Consider the following 23,967-nt stretch of genomic DNA (forward strand, 5'->3'; position numbering starts at 1 on the left):
TTATCTTATCTGTGATGGGGTAAACATCAGTATCAAACCATCTTTAAGGATGTCATCCACATTTTTAAAGCTCTGGATTGCCCAGAGTTGGATATCAAGTCTTAAGATCAATCAGAAAGCCTTCGAGGGGGGTCATTATGGATCATTCTGGAGTACAATATGGAACCTTTGTTGATGAAAATACTTCCTGACAAGTCAGCTTGTACAAACATCCATTCAAAGTTAGATTATGGAAACAAAAAATAAAAGGCAAATCCTGAACTGCTGATGACAAACACTCAAATCATGCATCTACTCCTGAATCAATACACTAGTATTCATTTGTCCATTTTCTGACTGGGAAAGCAGTCTCGTCTTGGGATCTATTTCAGCCACAATCCAGGTAACAAATACAGCATAGACATTAGTGTAGAGTCAGGTTGTAAACACAGTATAGAGAAAAACATTACTTAACGGCAAGTTCAAATGTACCTCTCAAGTGTACCTCATTTGAGTCTAAAAAGTCCATGTTCTTCACTGTTCCACAGTGAAAGGCTGTCACATATTTAGTGTTAAAAGACTTTTCCTAACTAATGAACACAGTAATACCGAAACATGACTCATCTAAAAAGCATTAGAGTAACTATCCAAATGCACATCTCTCTTATCCCTCAAAAAATCTACTTTAACTCAAAGATCCATATGTATATGTTTTATGTCCACCCCACATTAACTCATAAGTCACACTTTGTTTTCTTTTAAAAGTAGTCACAGAACTTTCAGTGTAGTTTATGTAGCTCTAGTGTGCAGAGGTATTCTACATGCAGTGCAGGGCTACATTACAGCTATTAGAAAATAAGTATTTTAACATCGTGTTGATAAATTACTTAATGTACATTTGGGTTTTGTTGTTCCTTCTAGTGATTTTTACTCCAGTTTGTAACTGTTTCATGTTCTGCTCATTGTTTCTGGGTACTGCTTGCAGACCAGAAAACACAGTTGTTAAATGAATAAATGACCTGCATGCTTTGAAATACACGCATGAAAGAAAATGTTAGTAAGTGTTAAATTTAACAGTAAGTTGCAAATTAGTGAGCAGAGAAAAATAAAAACACCTAAAGGAATTGTTAACAGAAATACTGGGACTGTAACCTCAATACAGTATAAGTTCACTTTTGTATTGTACGTTAAAGAAAAAGAGATCAAAAAAGTCTCCTTGCTAGTGGAAGCTAAGTAAAAGCACCATTTTTCCCCTCTGAATTTAATGCAAATTTCTTGACATCTCCTTCTTAATCATACAACGTCTTGGCTAAGATTTATGAGATTTGACTAGAACTCTATGCATTACATGGAGCTTTATATACGCCATGTAGTACCAGTAACGGACTATTTTATATATATATATATATATATATATATATATATATATCTAGGGACACAAATTATATTTATATCTATAAATATACTTCTATATCTCAGTCACACACACACGCATGTTTGTATAGAGAGAGGGAGACAAAAAACAGAAAGTGCAATGCATCTAAGTGTTCCACAGCTGATCTTTTTTATTCTGCAAAAGTTGCAATATACATTTGGCTGTCTTACGTATACACACACACACGCACACACACACACAAATGCTAGTCTGAATTTTACAGAGATTTTGTTTTTCCCACCTCTGATTTTAGGTGGCCTCTGTTTATTCTGTGGTGCAAGGCTAGAGCTTTTAACAGTGCTGAAAGATATTTAAGAAAACTTTAAGTACCTTTCTGATGTTGAATAGAGTCAATGCCTTTCACAGCATATTATCTGTTCATAAAATTATTACAAACTAATTTGAATGAAGACTAGGAAAAGAAAGTTCAACATTTGCAAAAGACTTGCAAGAACTTTTACATTTAAGAATGGGAGAAGGTGCCCAAGGCACACATTAGAGGACATTAAATAGTAACAAGTAACATCTTGGGGTAACTTGAGGAAATAGTAAAGGTAAAAGGTAGACCTGACAAATGATGGGAAAGAACACTACAATGGATGAATAGCAGCATTTAACCTTATGACCTTACTTTACCTGAACTCCAATGTACAAAGTTTTATTAGATTCACAGCAATCAGGACAGTACATGATAACAGTGATATTAAGTGGAGGGTTAATCCTTTAGGTTACATTGCAACAAAATGTAATATTGCCTATTATAAACCATGTTTTGGCCTCTGTTCCTCTCTTGCTCACATCCACCATGTCTCATACCCCCCACTGACCCACTCACTCTCCTGATCCATGGAATCACAGGATAAAAGATAAGAGTTGAATTGGGGGATGACAGCATTCATCTGATGAAGATTAGAAGATTTTCTGAATGCTCCTGACACTTCCTCCCCAACGGCCAGAAAGCATGGTACAATGTCTGCTATGGCTGGCCACTGAGGGTGCATGCTTTCTGCCCAGCTTCTTCGTGGTTTCATGCCGCCAGGTCCCAAGTGCAGCAGCTGTACTTCCAAGACCTCCTTCCAACAGAGCTACTGCCACAAAATCCAGCCATCCCCCGTGATGGGTGAAAGAGTCAATATCAGCTGTATATTCATAGTACTCCCAGTAGGAGGCGGCTACCCTATCCCAGGCCACTACTTGAATCTTTTGTCATATGGAACATAGTCAGGGCCAACCCTCTGCACCGTGGAGCCTACACACTATACTGTTTATGTCAGCACAAAAATACCTCTGTGATTAAATGATTTTCTGGATAATCTGTACAGATTTCAATAGTACAGTGAAGCAGGATATTACAATATCAGTCGATGAATCAAGGTTAAAGATGGACAACACTCACTGGTGGGTAGTGTATCCCCCACAAAAAATTACGTATATGGTGGATTGAAATGACACATTCTTTTTGTTTAGAAAAAAAAAAAAAAAAAATATATATATATATATATATATATATATATATATATATATATATATTATTTTATTTTTTTTTTTTTTTGAAACAGCAGCAGAACTACATAATCCCCTGTAATAAAAAGGTAAAGCAATGACTCCATGGTGGGAAAATATCACTTTAGAACTTCAGAAACATGCAAATAATTATGCCAAAGAAACAACTGGTGACAGAAGCAGTTCACATTTCTCCACAGGAGACAGAAAAATAAAATGAGTTTAGATAACATGGATAAATAAACTACAAGGGTATTAACTGGCACACACATTAAAAACATATGTAGTTACTTGGCATAACCAGATAACACAATCAGTTCCATACTTACCTTTCACAAGATCTGTATTAACATTTTGCGCAAATAAACATTACAAACTTTTACCACTCTTTTAAACAGCTGCTCATGTAAAATCTGAAGTTCAGTACATGAAAATAGAAGCTGTAAAAACACCTTGGATGATGCAAAAGAAAGTTCATCTTACAATGAAAGCAATCATGAGTGACAAGGACTTTGGAGTTAAACTGCAAAGACACCTTCCCCAATTATTCTCTAGTATTCATCATTTTTGGACTATGATAATCTGAATACTTAATGACTGAAAATAACTTATCATTGTAAACACACCAAAGATTAAACTGTGATAAAGCAGTATGACTGCATAGACTGGTATTCAATACCTAAATGTGATACTACTTGATGTTATGGACTAAATCATGACTATCCAACATGGCTTGCAGAATCATGTAACTGATCAGTAGAATGAACAGGAATATAACAATTTATGTTCTAGCCCAGATAGCACAGTGGTGTAGCAGGTAGAGCTGTTGCCTCACAGCAAGATCTGCCTTCTGTGTGGATTCTGCCCATCCTCTGTGTTAGTATGGATTTCCTCAAGGTGGCCTGTCCAGAATGCATTTCAATACTGTTTCCAATAGCTACCAGGAGAGGGTCTAATATCCCTGTGATCCTGTTAGGATAAAGTATGTTAGCAAAAAAAAAGTTGATATTCCAGCTTGTTTAAAACATCACTAAGAACAGTATGTATTTCTACATTTGGTAGTCAGCCAAAAGTTCAACCAGACTTGGCAGAAAGCTAGAACTTGTTGGGAAGGATGGTGTCTCAACCTCAAAGTGCAGCAATCATGCAGTTAAAAGTAGCAGGGATGCAGCAGGCATGAGCCTGTGCATGAGGGTGTGTCAGGGCCAGGCCAGCCCCCCCCCCCCCCAAAAAAAACTTTTTGCAAATATTGCCCGATTGGATATATGACCCAAGTTTTGGCTATTTTGGCCATTTTAAGATCATATGAGCTAAACCAAGTTACAGTATGTTCATGTACTAAACATGACCAAATAGAAATAACTGCGGTACAAAGAACAGTATTGTAAGTACAGGAAATACCAAAAGTATATAACAAAGTATACATAAAAAATATGCTTGCAATTTATCAATTTGAAATATAGCCAAGAAATTATGATTGTGAAAAGCCTTGGTGGGAGTCAAGAAGACTACTAAGTGAGCCAGCCTGCATCCACGATAGCCACAGACATGCAATCTCTAACAGACAACAATATGGTAGGCATACTGTGTCCCTTAAAATAGCTTGCGTCTTTGCTGAGAACAGTCCTTGATAATGCAGATATGCATAAAATGAGAGTCAGCTGTATTCGCAAGGCTTTTAGATACCAGTAATAACAGTATGACTGGACATCAGGATTCAGTCTTTTTCTTAGGACCACTCTTTCCTAGCAGAATCAATGCCAAAGACATGTTTTCAATACAAGCAAAGGGTCTGCTAATATAAGAGTTACGTGCCTTTAAGCAGTGTGTGGCACCTTTTTCATACATAATATAATGCTTCTGGTGCTGAAAGCAGATGATTTTGTGTTTAATTTTGTGTATACGGATACCTACTACTCTACTACTAATACTATATATTTTTGTAAGTGCAATCTGCCTCATATGATATCACAGGTGTAAAGGATAGAAATGGAAAAAAAATACACACTGTGTTAACTACACACCTGAACATCTACAGCACTGCACACGTTAACTATATTTATCTGTCAACCACAGCCACAGGAGACCCATATTTCTTCATAAATCCACCGACATCTAGATGTTGCAAGTGGAGTGAGTTAATGTGATATCGACTATATGAAATGTAATGCCAAAACTGCAACATAAATAAATGTCTTCACATCTCAAGACATAACTTGACTTTGCCAGTTTAAAATGTTCTTCTTCTATATGCACAATCCTGCCTGAGGATCTAGCAGTTTTGGCATAAAAAGATAAAGCACAAAATACAACTTGGATCAACCAAGTTCAAATAGCAGCTTGGGCAGTAGAAGAGGTGGGTGCTGGCCATTGAAAGTGAGTGACTGGCTCAAACTAGCTTGCCCACCCTGGAAAGAGGGAGTGGTGGTTTTAGTAGGATTACCAATATCATGGCAGAAGAGGTGTACACATGACTGAAAAGGCCAGGACTTCAGTCCTTGGTGATCCCAAGACGGGGATGGTAGCCATCTTTAGCAAGTAGGTGAAAGCTCTCACACACACACACACACACACACACACACACACACACACAGGGAAAAGGCGCAGGATGCCTCACAGTAAAACAAGTGCTTACATCAGCCATCATGGCAAGGATAGGGCCTTAGTACAAATTGTCAAGTTGTCACATGGGAGTGCAAACCACCTCCACGGCTGACTGGATAACAGCCTGGACAGTTGGCTCTTGCTTTTCTGCGAGGAATACCAAGTATCAAGACCAGCAGGGGGCAGTCTAATGGCAAGCATACATGAAAAAACATACAGAAATAAAAATCCTGGCTGTAAGATACCCTACACTACATAGTCATTCCTAGGGTGCGATCATAGAGACACAAGTATAAGTGGTCAGGTGATCAAAACCCTGAAAGATTTTCTGTTATGTACTAATCATAACGTTTTATCTGTGTTGTCCACTTTCATTCTTCCTCAACTGTTGGGTTTGGATCCCATCCTTGGATCTGACTCAGCCATTACTAAAGCTCGTGGTAATCAACAAGCTCTCAAACTCCTCCCTTACCCATAATGCACCAACCCCTAACATACTCCAGATCTAGTTTACCGATTACCTAAAATAGGACATACTAATGCACACAGACACACACACGCACACAGACACACACACACACACACACACACACACACACACACACACACACACACACACACACACACACACACGTATCTCCAAACAGCAGAAACTACATCTGGAGCTGAACATTAAGGACAGTGGTGTCCATACAATATCTTGTTCTTCCAGAAGCATATTGTGATAAGGGTTAGGGGTTGATGGGCAGGAAGTTGAGGAAGAATGAAAATGGACAACACAGATGGAACATTATGGTAACAACATAACTTTTTTATCTGATGTTGTCAATCTTCATTCAATCCTCAACTGATGGAACAGAGTTCCCAGCTACCTGAAATCCTGGTTGGACTCTAAGGAAGGATATTCCCGAGCATGCTCTTCCCCTTGAAACCAGATCCAGTTTGTAATGAATGCTAAAAATATGTGGATTGGTCTAAGTTGCAGCCGCACATATGCCATTCGTAGAAGTTCTAGACAGTAACACTTCAGTTGCCATGGACCTAGTTGAGTGGGCTCTTAAAAGGGTTTTGGTAAGGTTAGACGATGCAAACACCTATATGCCCCTTCTGAAACACCAGGTTCAAGGTCTAGTTAATAAGGTTGATTTCTAGGTTTTTGATTTGCATATGACTGGACTGATTTCTCTAGACTTATATAATTACTTTTCAGCTGAGCATCCAGTTACCCCAGATTTATACGGGTTACCCAAGGTGCACAAGAATTTGAATGACTGCCCCCATGTGACCAATTGTCTCTAGCAGAGGATGAGTGACAGAGGCATTGTTGATTTTTGTTGAAAAATCCTTGCATCCTATTGTAGATGGTGCACTTAGTGTCCTTAAACCAGAAAGGCTCATCCAGACTCTGCTACACTTTGCTGTGAAGGAAAGGTTAGTTTGCTGTTATTTTTTGTATTTCTGTATTGCCTTTCTATATTTTGAATACTGTAGTTTGTTTTCTTTACCTTGTGTTTTGCTTGCATTCTGTTTAACAGCATATTAAAACTTCAAAAGAGACCACAGCTCTCTCTGTTCTGAGTCAGGCAGAATTTTTTCTCTCCCTCCCACCCATTTAAGTTGTCTTGTTAAATACCACTGTCTTTCTAGTTGCCCGCCTCTTATGTTAATCTGACCATATATCTCATTTCTCTCTACTTTCACTGGCTTATGTGAGTAATCACACAACCATCACTTTTGAAATCCCACCCCTTCAATTATTTAAATTTATTGGCCATCCTACAGTATTTCATAGTACCAAAATACAAAAGTAACCACCCCTTTCAGTCCATCTTGCTGTTTTAAAAATAGTAACTCTCCACTAAACCTTAACTTTTTAAAACAGGTAAAACTCAAGTTACCTACTTTCATATCTAACTTCTCTAGTGCACACTGCAGAGTGCATTCTTTTCAATCTTACCTTTAAGCATCCCTGTTACTAGCACTTTCTCCAATACCTAAAAAGATCATCTCTACTTGACTCCAAGTAGACTTTTCTCTATCTGTTAAACCTAGCACTTGCTCCTACAGTACTTATTACCTTGATACGGCACTCTTATAGATAGCACCCCAAAAGGCAACCCCCACTTCTCCGTCACTCACGCCCCGCGGAATCTCTTTTAAAGTTTTTTTGTCTAGTCCTTCTAGCATGTCGAGGGATCAGTTGCTAGTGTCCTCTCCTGCTCAGCTGGTGAACCTGGGAATATTGAGGCAATGTTACAATTGCCTCATGTACACAGACAACCCTCTCCTCCTCCCACAAAACACAAATACATGCGAGAGATGCAACTATACGGCCAAACTGGAGGCTGAGCTCGCTCAACATAGGACTGGCAAGACCAGTCAGGAGGAGAAGGTTACCACACACACTATAGACCCAGTCTCACATAGTACCATCACAACCTCAAATCATACACATAAACACACAAAGACATACTTGGCGGCTCTGATCAAAAATCTACCAAAACAGCAGAGGCCACCAAAGCAGACACCCAAACAACCACCACCTCAGAACACAACACCTGCAACACATAGACCTCACAGTCAGAGTGTCAAACAGTCACAGCCCTTAAGGCCAAACACAATGCCAGACACACTAGTCATTGGTGACTCCATAGTCAGACACACTGACGCCCCGCCACCAGACTGAGTAAGGAGAAGGTCACAGTAAGCTGCCTGTCGGGCGCTAGAATCCGCCACATAACGCAAGCACTCAGGTCTCTCAACAGCAGGTACAAATATGACTCAGTCATTGTCCACGCTGGTGTAAACGACCTGAGACGCACTCTCCTTGGACTACATGAAAAGAGACATTGAGGAGCTCTCTGATTATGTAGCCCAGGCAGGTATGACCCTGACCTTGAGCAGTATCCTACCTTCACCAAGAATGATGCCACAATACAGAGATAAGATGATCAGCTTTAACAATTGGCTTAAACTCTGGTGTCATTCAAAGGGGATCCAATGTCTGTCTGCCTGGGATGACATGCTGGACAAGCCACGCTGCTCGCAAGGGACGGCTTGCACCTGTCACCCTGGGATTCCGGATATTGGCAAAGGCTCTTGCCACCCCATAGTGCCTTTTTAGGCAAGGCTCAAATTCTAAACCTACCACCCTAGAACACAAAAAAGGAAAAAAACTAAGGGTAATGCTGCTCAATGCCAGAAGTCTAAATCTCAAAATGCACGCACTCGAGGCCCTTCTCAGTATGGAGAACATCGATGTCTGTGCAGTGACAGAAACCTGGTTCAAGGCTCCTGAGAGCACCCCAGCACTATCAGGTTTTACCTCTTATCATGCTCCGCCCCAAAATCCGGACAATACCAAGAAAGGAGGGGGGGTATCCATATTCATCAAAGACACCCACACCTCAAGACTGGTGGCAACGCACAATGCATTGGAGACCATCCAGGTGCAATTAACCATAGGCAAGACTGCTCTGCAAATTGTAGCATGTTACAGGCCACCCTCACAAACTCAGGAACCTCACATGGCCTTCTTGAAAACACTAGAGGGGATAAATGTATCACCAAACACCATCATACTAGGTGACTTCAATTACCCTAATATAGACTGGGAACACTACTCAAGCCCAAACACCCTAGCCCAAAAGTTCCTGGAATTCATAAACTCAAATGCCATGGAACAACTAGTCACCATCCCCACAAGAGGAGAAAACATACTTGATCTCATCATCACGAACATGGGAGCACAATGTTCAACACCGAAGTATACCCCTCACTGGTGAGATCAGATCACAACTAATCTCGCTGGAGGTCCTCATCCCACCCCCACCTGAAATAAAAAGACCACAGTAAAGAACTTCTCGAAGCCGACTTCACACTTCTAAAGACTAGTGTGGTCTCCTTTAAGGCCCCCGAGCCGACAGAAAACAGTACTCAAGCCGCTGAATCACTTACAAATGCCTTCTACCAGCACCTGCAGGACTGCATGGATAAGGCAATCCCAAGCAAAACAAAGACTCTTTGTACCAAAGGCAAGCGTCCACTCTGGTGGACCCCAGCCATAAACAAACTCTACAACAAAAGGAGGAAGCTACTACAAGATAGAGCAAAATCCTTAAAAGGTAAGACACCCTTGATCACTATAAGTAAAAAACTAAGAGCTCTCATAAAATCATCCAAAGCAAATTTTGAGAGAAAACTAGCTAAAGACTCAAAAGACAATCATAAGGCCTTCTTTAGCTATGTTAGAAACCTGGAAGGAAACTCCCAGATATGCTCAGAACTAGTTCAAAATGATGTGAAGATTACTGATCCTACAGACATTGCCAACATACTGGCTGACAGGTTCAGTGCAAACTTCTCCCTCCCCCAAAAGGAGAGATATCTATACCAAGCGATTGCAGCCCCCAAACATCTCCAACACCCAAGTGAGAACTGCTCTCTCCAAAGCAAAAACACAGCATCCATGGGACCTGATGGTGTCCCCGGCTGTGTGCTCCATGAACTCAACGAGGAATTAAACCCACAGCTAGGACAGCTGTTTAATCATAGTCTTACCTCTGGATACGCACTCCAGGAGTGGCGCACTGCAACTGTGGTCCCACTTCACAAAGGCAGTGCCTCCACCGACCCTGGAAATTACCGCCCATTAGCTTGACAAGCCTTATCTGCAAAGCCATGGAGAGGATCATAATGGACCTCATAAATAAAGACATAGGGAATTTGCAGACTTTGGATCCATCCCAGTTTGGCTTTGTCAAAGGCAGATCATGCCTTCTAAACTTGGTTGACTTTTTCAAACAGTCACCAAAGCCATTGATGAGGGAAAGGCAGTCCATACAGCCTACCTCGATCTGGCGAAGGCCTTTGATACAATACCCCACTCGGGTATCATTGAAAAACTCATCAGCTTAAATGTTAACCCATACATCACAAGATGGGTTGCAAACTGGCTGAGTGACAGAACCCACAGGGTCAGAGTTGCTGGCGCCATGTCAGACTCAAAGCCTGTCACAAGTGGTGTACCACAGGGCTCAGTCCTGGGCCCACTCTTGTTTGGCATCTACTTTTCCAAGTACAAGCAAACACAGGAGGGTTATGGCTGACAAAGTTTGCAGATGACTGCAAACTGGGCCATAGTAGAAAACACATCTGACACAGATATCCTTCAGAAGGGTCTCACAGAAACGGATAACTGGTGCCAGAGCCATGGCCTAAAGTTAAATGCCAAAATGCATAGTCATACCCTTCGGGAAAAACAAGGTTACCCCTAGCTACCAAATAGGTGGCAATCCACTGAGTACAGAAGAAGTTATCAGGGACCTGGGGACCCAGGTTGATAGCAGTCTGTCATTCGACACCCATGTAGCTAAAGTAGTTAGGAAGACCTTCTACATTGCCCACCTTATCATGAAGGGATTCTCATCTAGATCAAGGGAGGTCATAGTCTCCTATACTCATCACTCATCAGACCAATGATTGAGTACAATGCCCCATTCGAATGTATCTGACCCGACACTTGCAGCAGCTGGAGAGGCCACAAAAGTTCCTCACCAAAAGGATAAAGGGTCTCAAACATCTGTCCTATGCTGCCCGACTGAAAGAACTCCAGCTCTATTCAGTCGCCACCGCTTGCTCAGAGGTGACCTTTGCCTAACATACAAGGCCATGTCAAACCCAGATTTGATGAATATGCTTCACCTCAAAAAATCTAGATCCGTCAGAGCCACAAGGGCAGGAGACTTAAACCTCGACACGGCTATTAATAGGACGTGCTGGAGGGATAGATTCATCACCCAAAGACTCCCTATGCTGTGGAATAAAATCCCGGTATATGTGAGGCAGAGCACCTCGCTGGCCTTGTTCAAGAGAAATCTTGACCAATGGATGGGAGATCGCAGATATACCCCAGGGATTACCTCAGTGTCACTGCTCAACAGAGGCACAGCAAAATAATGGGTATAGTTCCCCATACTAAAGGGGTGGCGTAAGCCACAAAACTATGGGCTAGGCTTGTAAATGCCCTCGGGCAGATAGCCTAGTATGAACCTATGAACCTATAAGATACAAAAAAATTTGTGTGTGACTTTTATGCCTGTTATAAAAGAACTTGAGAATACTGAGCAACTACTTGTGATTACCCTTGATATTAATTCACTTTTTAGTGTCATTCCGAATGATGTTTGTATTGAATTTGTTAGAACCTTTTTATTCAGGAATAGTGACTTTTCTACAAAGTGACCTTGATAAGTATGCTTCTTGAACTACTCCTAGAAAATAAAGTTTCCATCTTTGAAGATGCTTTTTATATACAGTGCGTTGGGGTGGTAATGGGCACAGCATGTGCCAATTCTATGTGAATTTGGTCTTAGCCCAATTGGAATATGAATTTATTTATTCGAATAATCCATTTGTGGACACCATCATCTACTACAGACGTTTTGTGGATGACATCTTTTTGCTATGGAAAGGGTGCATCTGATATCCTTTCATCATTTGTTGATTATTTACATACCACAACTACCTTTTTAAAAGATTTACTCATCACTTCGAGTGAATCAATTGATATTTTAGATGTTACTGTATCCAAGGACGTACGTGGCAAAATAGAGACTAAGATTTTTCAGAAGTCTTTGAAAATGAACAACATTCTGCATAAAACTAGCATGCACCCTAGACACGTCACTTTGAATGTGCTGAAGGGTCAGTTGCTCAGAACATCGAGGCTTCATAATATGGACAACAGTTCAGATAAAGCACTAACAGATGTCGGAATGGTTCTTGGCAAGAGGCTACTCTTGTCAGAAAGTAGATGAAGCAGTATCTAAAGTATGTTCCCTACGGGAGACTACTGCACAACCTTACTTTAAGGAATATAATGAAGTAGCACTTAAAAGGCCAGATATACAAACCGTCATACCTCAAGTTGTGCTTACATACTCAAGCAATGTAGGAGTGATTTGTGAGATTATAAAAGAGAACTGGCCAGTTTTCATGACAGATGAAACAGGGCACTAGGACCCGCAAAAAGTTTTTCTTTTCACAACGATAAATCTTTAAAAAGAGAACTGTGCTATAAACATATCAAATGTAACAATTTTCTTTTGTCTGATCATACAGGTACACTTTCATGTCATTCTTGTCATGCATGCAAAGATTTCTTGATTAAAAGCTCTATTGAATATCCCTATTTGTGCTATCAAATCCAGCTTGATTTTTATGCTGACTGCAGAAGTTTGAATGTGATTTATTATACGAATATCAAGCATGCAGTAGTTTTTATGTAAGAAAAACAAACCAGATGCTGAAAGAAAGAATACTTAAACATATTGGGGACATTCACAACAAAAAACTTACAAAATGCTTTAGCTAAACATGTATTTGATTCTGGCTCTGCTCACTGTTTTAAATTCACTGTTTTAAAGTGCACTGAACGTACCATTAGAGGAGAGGATATTAGAAACATTACTGAATGTGCTGAACTCAGGTGGATTATTTTATTAAAAGCAGATTTGCCTCCTGGTTTGAATAATGTTTCTATCAAACCAGTGTTACATGCACGTGGCTTAAGGCATTGATTTTATAATTTCTTAGAACTGTTTATGAATGGTTTTGCCCCATCACTTCCTGAATGGCCATGTGACCTGATTGGTTAACTTGTACTTTTAACAGTGTTACAGTTTGTATGGAGGAGTATTATGGTCTGAAGAAGGGGCCTCCAGCCATGAAAGTGCTTACCTTTTACTTCTTGGTTTTTATTGTTTGTGTATTAAAGTTTTATACGTGCCAGCCATAGTGGTCAAGCTTATTTTTACCTGTTGGAATATCAACCAGATGGCCAGAAGCCCCTCCCCCCAAAAAAGCAAAGGCAAACATTAAAAAAGAAAACATATCTTTATAATTTCTCAACAATGTCATACCACCTCTTCAATAACAAAGTCTTACCGGTTTTAAATTTGTTACAGCTTTGATCACAGAAGATGCTGTCAACAAAATAATATCTTCAGAGGGAAAATCAAAAGCAAGCTGTAAAAATTAAGAATGAGAGATTATAAACAGAATTCATTTAGAACAGCTCAAAAGTCAAACTTTGTATATACTCATGTTATCAGCATTTGAAACAAAATTGTAAAGGAGCCAATTTTTACACTGTTAATAATCTAGCTGTATCTAAATATTTTCAAAATGATATCCAACTTACAATAGTCAAAAAGGAATTCATGCCTGTCAGTACTCAGAGTACATCAAGAAGTCAAACTTCCTAGTTGGTTGATAATGAGAGCAATAATGAGCTCTAAAAACGGATTATCAGAAAAGAAGAGTGAAAGCTCTCTGGAAAACAAACACATGGCTAACATTCAAACAAATGCTCTCCCTTGCAAAACCCTGCATTCAAGCACCCAGGCCTTCAAATTATGGTGCTGCCAACACAATGGACGAGGGGAATGTCAATAATTGAAAGTGCTGTGGAAAACCTAAATGCATTGTTAATATTCTAACAGATGCTCTTCCTTGCAAATTACTGTATTCATGCACCCAAGCCTTTGAAACTATGACAAAGCACAACAGTCATAAGGAATGCTGATGTAGCTAAGAATAGGAATCTTTTGGTACAAATATCCATATACTTCAAATTATTAGTGGAACATCAAGTACAGCCATACAGAATTCAAGAAATGCATCAGAACTGATGTCTAGTGCCTATATGTGGATAATGGTATAAACACACCTAGCATACAATGAAAAAAGTTTACAACCTATACCTGATGTAAACATTTAGCTAAGCTGCTGTGGTATAAGGTATATGAGATGTACACAAAGTGTACCTACACAGCAAATTAATAGACTGGAATGGGTTGGCTTTGCAACAGAGGGAACCAATGGGTAAACCATGGAGAAATTCTTGATATTCCAGCAACATGGGTTCAAATAATGGGCCAATGACCAGTAAAAGACAGATAAGCAGAGGTGATAGTGAATGAACTGTACCACCTTGCCAACCTCAAGAGTGAGGTGTGACGAAATCTATCAGGAGCACGTGTAGTGCTGGAGACCAGCTGGTCAAGCATCCCACTGCAGCTATCACAGGTAATCAATGAACCATATGAGGTAGTGGTGACAAGAGGGAAAGACTATGTTAGTGGCCACTGCATAATGAAGTCTAGCCTTATGAGGGGTTACAGAATCAGAAGTACATCTAAACAAATTGGCAACCTATGATAACAGCCACACATGCCACTATCAATGTTGGGAAGATGGGGGTACAGGCAATGCGCTAGGGTGCCTAGATAGTCATGCTGACTAAAGGCAAAAAAAAAAAACACAAAACCGAACAAGTCAACAAGTGACTAGAATAATAAACTATGTTTAGAAAAGGAGCACATAAAAGCAAATATACAAATTCTCAAGTAGTCAGCTTATTTTCTGCAGACTAGTGCAAAAAAGTGGTTTGCAACTGAAATAACCCTATGCAAGCAAACAAAAAGTAAAATGCTTTAATGACAAATGCACAGGGCATCTGCTTGTACTGAAGTGGCCCTGCTTCTGTACAGATGGCCAGCAATGGGAAAGAGTAGATCCTCCCTCATTCAAAGGAATGGTTAAAGATTCTGTAGGCATCTTGTAGTCCCCTGGCAGAGGCCAGGTGATGACAAGTGACAGCTGAAAGCAGCATGCTCAGCAACCAGACGTACAATGTATATGAGGTTTGATTTAACGTGCTGCAAGACGGGCTCTTGGTCAGAATGGAATCAGGAGTACGGCATTTCTTAAAACACTGACTCTTGCTATTCCATTCTCCTCTTACAATGTGAACAACTGGATAAACTAATGGTTACCTGGCAATGCAACAAGGGAGTCAAGGTCAAAAGACAGAAGGGAAGAAAAACTTGATTAACAAAATGGCTAACATGTAGGTGGAGCTCACCTCAAACTGAAGTGAGCCTTAATAGAGCAAATATTAGATACCACTACTAGGCTGAAAAATTTTACTAAAAACATACTGAAAGAACCTATAAATGACTAAATCCTCTGTAAAAATGATGCATCCAGCACTTTTCATGGGCTTTTGTAGCATAACCCACAGTGCGATGCAATCACGCAAGGCCTTTGAACTCAATTCACCTGAGTCAGTCTCACGACTCCCACACAAGGAATATGTCGGACTACGCCAAAATAAAGAACTGATTTTATTTTTAAATGTTTCTTTTACAGGAACAATACATAATTCACATGCAGTTTAACTCAATGCTGAGGTATGGGCATCAAAAATGTAAAGCACAAACACATCTGTGCCTCAGTAAATCTTGCACGCAAATTCAAGAACAAGAGGTCGTACCTATTTTGAATTGTGCTTTATTGTACAGATCCAAATACAGATAGCGTGGCAAATTATAAACACAAAATACTTACGGCAAACATATTTCTCCAATATTAATGCAAAAAAAAAATAAAATAATCTTCCCACTGTAGACACTAAAGAATACAAAAATAAGTTTGCACATCTGTCAAAATAAGTAAGAATTGTTAATTAAAATCTCTTAGATTACAATGATTTCTCTCTCTCTCTCTCTCTCTGATAATTCAGAACTGACAATTAACATGCCAGGATATCTTAGTAATTGTAGCCCAATGACACAAAGAAAGCACTCCAGCTGAGAAATAAACTGAAAAATGTGTGCAGAGTGTTCTCAAAATAATCATTTTCCTTTATCCTTCTTATTTATCTATTTATTGACATTTGTTTAACAAGAAAGTCTGACTGGGTCACAACAGCACATTTTCAGCTGAGGGCCAGGGAGAAAAGCTCCATTTAAGAGAAAAAATACATTTTTTTCAAAGATATTATATAAAAAACAGTTGAAAAGTATACATTTCAAAAATAATCAACAATAATGTAATGCATATAGGCCACAGTAGTGCAGCAGTTAGCATTGTCGCCTCACACCAAGAGGTTCTCCCGTTCAATTCTTGGCTGGAGCGCCTTCTGTGTGGAGTCTGCATGTCTTCCCTGCAGTCGAGTGATGTTTAAAGACATGCAGGTAGGTGCGTGCGTGAATGGGTGTGTCTTCTTTGAAGGCTGGGCATTGGACTGGCACCTCGGCACCGTAAAAATCCACTGCCAATCATTAGTGGACCGGAGTTCCGCTGTGGCAACCCCTAACCGGGAAAAGCCGAAAGACATTGTAATGCACAGAGATACAACAAATATATTTCTAAGAGAATATTGAGAATAAGTAAAACACTAAATACACATCTGGAGAACATCCTTTTGGCAATTCACACTAGTAACAAGTAAGTCATGTGTTTAATTGCAACTATAAAGGGGGGATTAGAATAGATTAGTATAAATGGTAAGGAGAAGATAGGAAGAGGTTATGTAAAGTGGTAGAGAGGTCAGGATAGCCAGGTAAAGATGAGAAGCATAGATGAGAACAGAACCTTTACAGAAAGTGGTGAAGAAAAGTAGAAGGGACTGATGTTCAGTTTGACAGGTGGTCTTCCAGAAGATGCTTGAAGGAAGGATGGTAAATTACGGTTGTAATAGCCTGTGGAACAGAATTCCATTTTTTGGCAACAGAGTAGCAGTAAAGGCGATTTCCAATTGCTTTTTATGGTTTACAGATGGTGGGCAGTTGTTGACAGTAAACTCTCAGTTAACCGGAAGTCAAGCAACCAGAACTCTCAAGCAACTAGGAAAAAGTCGAAGAAATACAGTACAATTTTCATATGTTGCACTTTGTCTCCCTCCCCCGCAGAAACATACCTTATGTTTTTAGAGTAATAGAGTTTGAAAAAGGAAGACAGGAATAAATTCCCTCTCCCCCAACCCAAGAACAAGTCAAACCAAACAAACAGTGTAGCGTATAGTATTAGCCAGGCAACTCTCAAGCAACCAGAAACTGCAGTTATCCGGCATCTACCAATCCCCATGGGTGCCGGTTAACTGAGAGTTTACTGCATCATTAGAACAAAGGAGTCTGGGTGATAGGAAGAATAGAGCTTAGTGCAGGGACAGGCAAGGGGTTTATAAATTATTCTGCGGGCAGTTGCCAGTTGTACAAAGTTCAGGTAGTGAGGAAGTTCAAGTCACTTCAAACTTTTAAGGGCCTTGCAGTAATGTTTACAGTATTTTTTTTTTTTGCTGGCAGCAAATTTAGCAACTTTGTTGTAGCATATTTCAAGTTTAGTTTTAACAGATAGCTGCAAGTTGGTAAAGCTAGGGGAATCATATAAGAGGGAAGGAAGGAGACAGGTGGTTGCTTGTGTGGTTTTAGCAGTTATGTCTATAAAGCACTCCAAGTTTTTGGGGAGTATTTTTTTTAATATTATTATGCACGTGGAGATCAAAGGGCAGCCAGGGTGGTGCAGTGGTTAGCGTTGTCGCCTCACAGCAAGAGGTTCTCTGGTTCGATCCTCGGCTGGGGTGCCTTCTGTGCGGAGTCTGCATGTCCTCCCTGTGGTCGTATGGGTTTTCTCCAGGTGTTCCGGTTTCCTCCCACATCCCAAAGACATGCTGTAGGTGGATTGGACACTCTAAATTGGCCCTAGGTGTGAGTGCGTTTGTGTGTGTGCCTTCTGTGGAAGGTTGGGCGTCGGGCTGGCAACTTGGCACTGTAAAACTCCACTGCCAATCATGAGCGGACAGGTGATCCGCTGTGGCGACCCCTAACCAGGAAAAAGCCGAAAGAAGAAGAAGAAGAATGCACGTGGAGATCAAATCTGAGGTTGTCCTCAATTGTTATACCAAGCAGTTTTGTATGGAATACAATTTCTTTCTCTGTATTGTTAAGTGAGAAGATTATGAAGCTGTACTGTCCTTCAAGTGCACTTTGGGAAGGAATAAGAGTTGTTTTGTTTGGGGGTTGAGTAATAATTGGGTACTGTCAAATTAGTTTTCAACAGAGGTGAAGGCTTCTTGTGTGATTTCAAGAAGATGCACCAGTGTCAGATAATTATACTAGGGTCCAATCATTAGCATGCTGTATAAAGTGATTCTTGCCCAGAAGAGGTATAGAGGTGATTAATGAAAATGCTACAGTGGACCCTGTATTGAGCCTTGGGAGTATACCAGTGGTAGCGGGGAGGCAACGAGAGAAAATATGTTACCATCTAACAGTTTGCTGTCAGATAGGTAGCTTTTCAACCACTGAAGTGAAGGAGGGGATAGGTTGAGATGGGGCAGTTTTTGTATTAGTTTGCTATGTCAGTTGGCATCAAAGGCTTTGGACAGATCCAGAAATATGTAAGAGACAAGTCTGCCAGCGTCCCTTTTCTTGTTTATATTTTCTAAAAAAGATAACAGTGCAGTGGCCAGGATGGAATCCATGCTGACTACTGGTTAAGAGTTGTTCTGAGAGGAGATGAAGAAGTTGAGCGTGGATATATTTTTCTAGGATTTTTAAGAGAGGGGAGAGAATTGGAATGGGACAAAAGTTAATGGCTTCTATAAAGTTTTCTCCCTTGTGAAGTGGGATGATATATTATCCTTTCCAAATATCTGGGACACAAGATTATTGTATGCATCTACTAATTAGGATAACTACAGGGCAAGATATGGCTTCTGCTGTCATCTTGAGGTATTCAGGTGTTCGCTGTCGGCAGCTGTAGAGCAAGGTTTAAGTCACAGTTTTTTACAGCAGATACTGTTACAGGTTTCAAGGTAAAGTTGTTACATTTATGGCCAACTACTGCTCGGATTCATATTTTTCAGGGATTAATGTGGTAGTGGAGGGGGTAATTGGTAATACGTTAGGAGTCTGTGCAGGGGAGGGTGATGTGCTGTTGGTGAAGGCAGTAATGCTCTCCATAAAGTATTTATTAAATGTAGCTGCTATTTTGAGAGGGGAGCAGGTTTAAGAAGGATACTCATTTTTTTAGACCCAGGATTGCATAGTGTGTGAATAGAGGACTAGAATTATTTTGGATAATTTTTATGATTAAGTTGCAGTTGGTCATATTATTGTTTCCTATCTTTGTATATTTGTTTTTTAGCTTGATTACAAAGTTCACTGTATGGCTGAAAGTTCTATTTTGTTTCACTTTTTGATATAACCACTCCCTCCAAGTCTTGTCTCTGATACGCATACTATTTTTGATAAGGCTGAATACCACAGGGAGTGTTTTACTTTTACTTTTTTTTATATGTAGCAGGCAAGGTTATTTAGGGTGTTTAAAAAAATTAATTAAAAATTGTAAGTGAATTATCTAATGGAAGAGTTCTTAGTAGAGGCCATTTGAAGGACCTTAGGGTATTGCTGAATAAGCCATTGTTAAATTTTGTGAGATCCCTGGTTGGTTTAAGTTGATGGGTAACAGAGTTTTGAGTGTTAAGTCTGTGTTTATATACAAAGAGATGGTCACTTAGGGAGTTAGGATAGGTTCCACTGACAGAATATTTACTGACCTGAAACTAAAATCCGATCAAGAATTGTGCCTTTATTGCATTTGTTCTATCTAGTAGATGTTGTGATTATTTGAGTCAGAATGAATACATTTATGCAGGATGAGGGACTGCCAGAGGTTACATTTTGCCAGTCAATATTGGCATTAACCAGAATGATTTTTCTTAAGTAATAGTACTAGATACCCAGGAAAGAAATTCTTTGAGTATGGGTATTTTGTTTCCAGGGGGGATGTTAAGTACAATAATACAGTGGGGTTTTTTTTTTTTTTTTAGAAGTGCTATGAATATTTTGGCAGTGAAATTTGGGGATGAAGTTGGAATAGAATGAGAGGTTATAGGAGATGGGGTACAGCAGGGCGACTCCACCTCCTTTTTCATGGGGTCGGTCAGTCCTCAATGTTATAGCCTGGAGGTAGTATTTCTGTATTCTTCATACTGGATTTAAGGTATGGTTCAGTGATGGCTAGGATATCTGGGGAATAGGGCAATATCTACTCATGCAAACACAAATACTATGAAGACTCAATTTTACCAGATTTAGTTTTTCGGCTAGACTTGTGCTTGACAGACTGGGAGAATGGTATGTCTGTGAATGAGAATTAGACTGGGTGAAAAATGTTTTTGTATAAGAAGTAAAGGCTGCATCAGAGGAGGGATGGCTTACTGAAGGAGAGTTATCAGGGCTGTTATGGTGCCTACAGAAACTGCTTTGCGATTTGGGTTTAAATTAGTAGGGCCAGGGCTTGACTGAATGTCCCCATACAATTAAATATTCAAGTTCCAAAGCAAAAATATGGAATAATTCTTAAGTGTGGGTATATGCATATGTCTTGTTTTGAGGAAGGGGTGATCAGAGTAAAGTATTCTGTATTTAAGACAGAGACTAGCGGAGAGACTAAATAGGCTACAAGATATATTAGAATAGTTATTATAATTGTCTAGGTAATGTACAGGACTGGAGGTTGGGGTTGTGGTAGTGCAGTGTGGTAGGGCAAGTGATACTATGTTAAGTACGCTAGGATGTCAGTACTAGAATATCAGAGAGATATAAGGAGTAGCATTTTGTTTACAAGCGTTACCAATCAGGGAAGTGATGGTAGAAGCTAGAGTTCAGGGAAAAAGCCTTTTAGAAGGAAAAGTAAATGGAAAGTGAAGGACTTGGGGGGGTGGGGGGCTAGGGATAGTCTTGGATTTACTGAAAGATATAGTTTTTAAGAGACAAGGTAGTACGCAAGAAATAATTTTTAATTATTTTAACTAAACAAGAACACAGAAAAGGAATGCTCAAGGCTGCATTTATTTTTGTGTGTATATATATATATATATATATATATATATATATATATATATATATATATGTGTGTGTGTGTGTGTGTGCATACACATTTTATATATATATTTGTGTGTATGTATATAAACATATTTGTGTGCGTCTGTGTATACATATAATCTAAAATGTTTTATATATATATATATATATATATATATATATATATACACATATATACACACACACACACACACACACACACACACACACACACACACACACACACACGTACGTATATGTATTTACCAGGGCAGAGAACTGATCTGCTCTGCTGTATTAATCTGATTACTCCAAGCTATCTGCTGACCCCGGCAAAACTTAAGTAGAATTTTTCACTGTATATTTCACTTTTGAAATGCATTTTTACCATATCACTGCTTATATGAACATTTTTTTTCTGAAATTGTTGCACTTGCTTGCTGCAGCATAGACTAGATGAAGGCCTGCTAAATCTAGTTCTGTATGTATAACTTGAGCATTCAACCAGGTCATCTTTTGTTGGGAGAGGATTCCCCTGCACCCTAGTGGCAGGAGTGTGCAGTTATAACTCATCTGATTTGCAGGTTGCTGGAACAGTGCTCAGTTTTGAGCTCTTTTATTGGTTAATTTGTTTAAATGAGTTTGCTCTTGTTCACTACATAAGCACCACATTTGCACAGGTATGTGCTTGTTTGCGCATTGCTGAGCAGTGGTGGGCATAGTTGGTTGGCAGTTATATATTCAAACATTTCTGCCTGCATATTTTCCCTGAGTATTCTGTTGATGCTCTACTGGTGAGTTCTCGTGATTGCCCCTCACTGACAGGTGATACATTCACTGAAGCTCCTGAGTAAACAGCACAGATCTTAACCACTAGCCCTTTGTATTTTGTGTCCACTTCTCCTGTCCTCTACTTTACCTGGTCCTTTCTGTCCTCTGTCCTCTACTTTACCTGGTCCTTTCTGTCCTCTGACCACATCAACTTACCTAGCATTACGTATGGACAATTTACCACAGCTTCTCCAGCCAGCCTGGTTGACATTGGCATCCTGAGGCAATGTAGAAATTGCCTCATGTACAATGACAACCCACTTTTTCTAATCCACTTAAATTTATTATGAGACATGCATTATTATCAAGAACGTAGAATCCAGGCTCTCTCACTCATCAGTCAGTTCATCTGATACTAAGCAGGCTGTCAGCATGCACACATCACCTCTTGCACCTACCAAAGCAACAACACATAAACCTACCTATGCGGAGGTCCTTACCAGAAGCTAACCTAAACATCAGAGACCTCCCAAACACAAACAAAAGCATGATTCACATAATACATCCACTGCAGGACATAGTACACATAATATATTACACACCAGTGTCTCACCAGTCAAGCTCCTAAGGCATAACACAACACATAATATATTACACACCAGTGTCTCAACAGTCAAGCCCCTAAGGCATAACACAAAAACAGCTTAGTCATTGGTGACTCAATTGGGAGGAACACAGATGTCCCTCTCATCAGGTTGGATAAGGAAAGGTCACAGTCAGCTGCCTGTCAAGTAACAGGCTCCACCACATCACACATGCACTCAGCTCTCAGCAACAGACACTGTTATGACTCCGTCATAGTCTATGTTGGTGTGAACGACTTGAGATGCACCTCACTGGACTATATGAAGAGAAACATGACTGAGCTCTCTGTCTGTTTCAGGCATGTATGCCCTAGCCTTAAGCAGCATTTTACCTTCACCTAGGATGATACCTTAGTTCCAACAAAAAATGATAGACTTCAACAACTGGCTTAGTTTCTTGTGTCATTCAAAGGAGGTCCAGTATCTATCAGCCTGGGATGACATGGTTGACAGACCTTGATGCTTTGCCGAGACGGTATTCATCTGCCACCTCTGGGATTTTAGTTACTAATTAAGGCTCTTGCCACCCCCATAATGCCTTTTTTAGACAATGTCACAAGAACAAAATTCCCGATGTAAAAATACCCTTTAAAACACCTCAAGGTTGTGCTGCTAAACGGTAGGAGTCTAAATCAGAAACTGCGCTCACTGGAAGCAGTCCTCACCTTGGGACTTGCTGAAATTTGTGCAGTGGCTGAGACCTGGTTTAAGGCTGCGGAGAGCACCCCAACTATACCAGGTTACATTTCTTTCCACACATTCAGACCACAAACTAGAGGCATGAGAACTAAAGGAGGTGGTGGTGTGTCAATATTCATTAAAGATAAATACACCTCTAGAATGATTAAACAGCACGATTCCCTTGAATTACTTCAGGCGCAACTGACTGTAGATAAGACCCCTCGCTTCAGGTCATTGACTTATAGGACCCCCTCCATGAATCAGGACATCCACTCGGCCTACTTGAATCTAGTTGAGTCAATCAATTACCCATTCACTGAATGAGTAAATTATAAGTGTTCTAACTCATTTGCCCAAAGTTTCCTGAACTTCGTTAACTCCAGTGCCCTGGACCAGCTGGTTGACACACCCACAAGGGGCTCAAACATTCACTGCTGCACCACCCCCACTGTGTGGCCTTTCCTGGTGAGATCTGACCACGATTCACAAGACCCCCCCCCCTTACCACCAACTAGACTAAAAAACTTCTCCAAGGCCAGTTACAACCTCTTATGTGACAGCATAAATAACTTCATAACCCCTCCCCCCACTGACGGAACAGACACCTACACTGAGTTATACACCAATGCTTTAT

General features: G+C 40.0%; 1 protein-coding gene across 1 annotated transcript in view; it reads right to left on the reverse strand.

Moving 5' to 3' along the window:
- The window catches only part of PYROXD1 (pyridine nucleotide-disulphide oxidoreductase domain 1), a 940,027-nt gene that overhangs the window by 813,615 nt on the left and 102,445 nt on the right, over positions 1-23,967 (reverse strand). Inside the window, exon 2 of the mRNA XM_044087812.1 lies at positions 13,469-13,549. Coding sequence (XP_043943747.1) covers positions 13,469-13,549 — 81 coding nt within the window. The remainder of the gene's footprint in view (positions 1-13,468; positions 13,550-23,967) is intronic.

Source organism: Protopterus annectens, chromosome 11.part0 (assembly GCF_019279795.1).
Source record: "Protopterus annectens isolate FY-2018-M chromosome 11.part0, PAN1.0, whole genome shotgun sequence".
Lineage (NCBI taxonomy): Eukaryota > Metazoa > Chordata > Ceratodontiformes > Protopteridae > Protopterus > Protopterus annectens.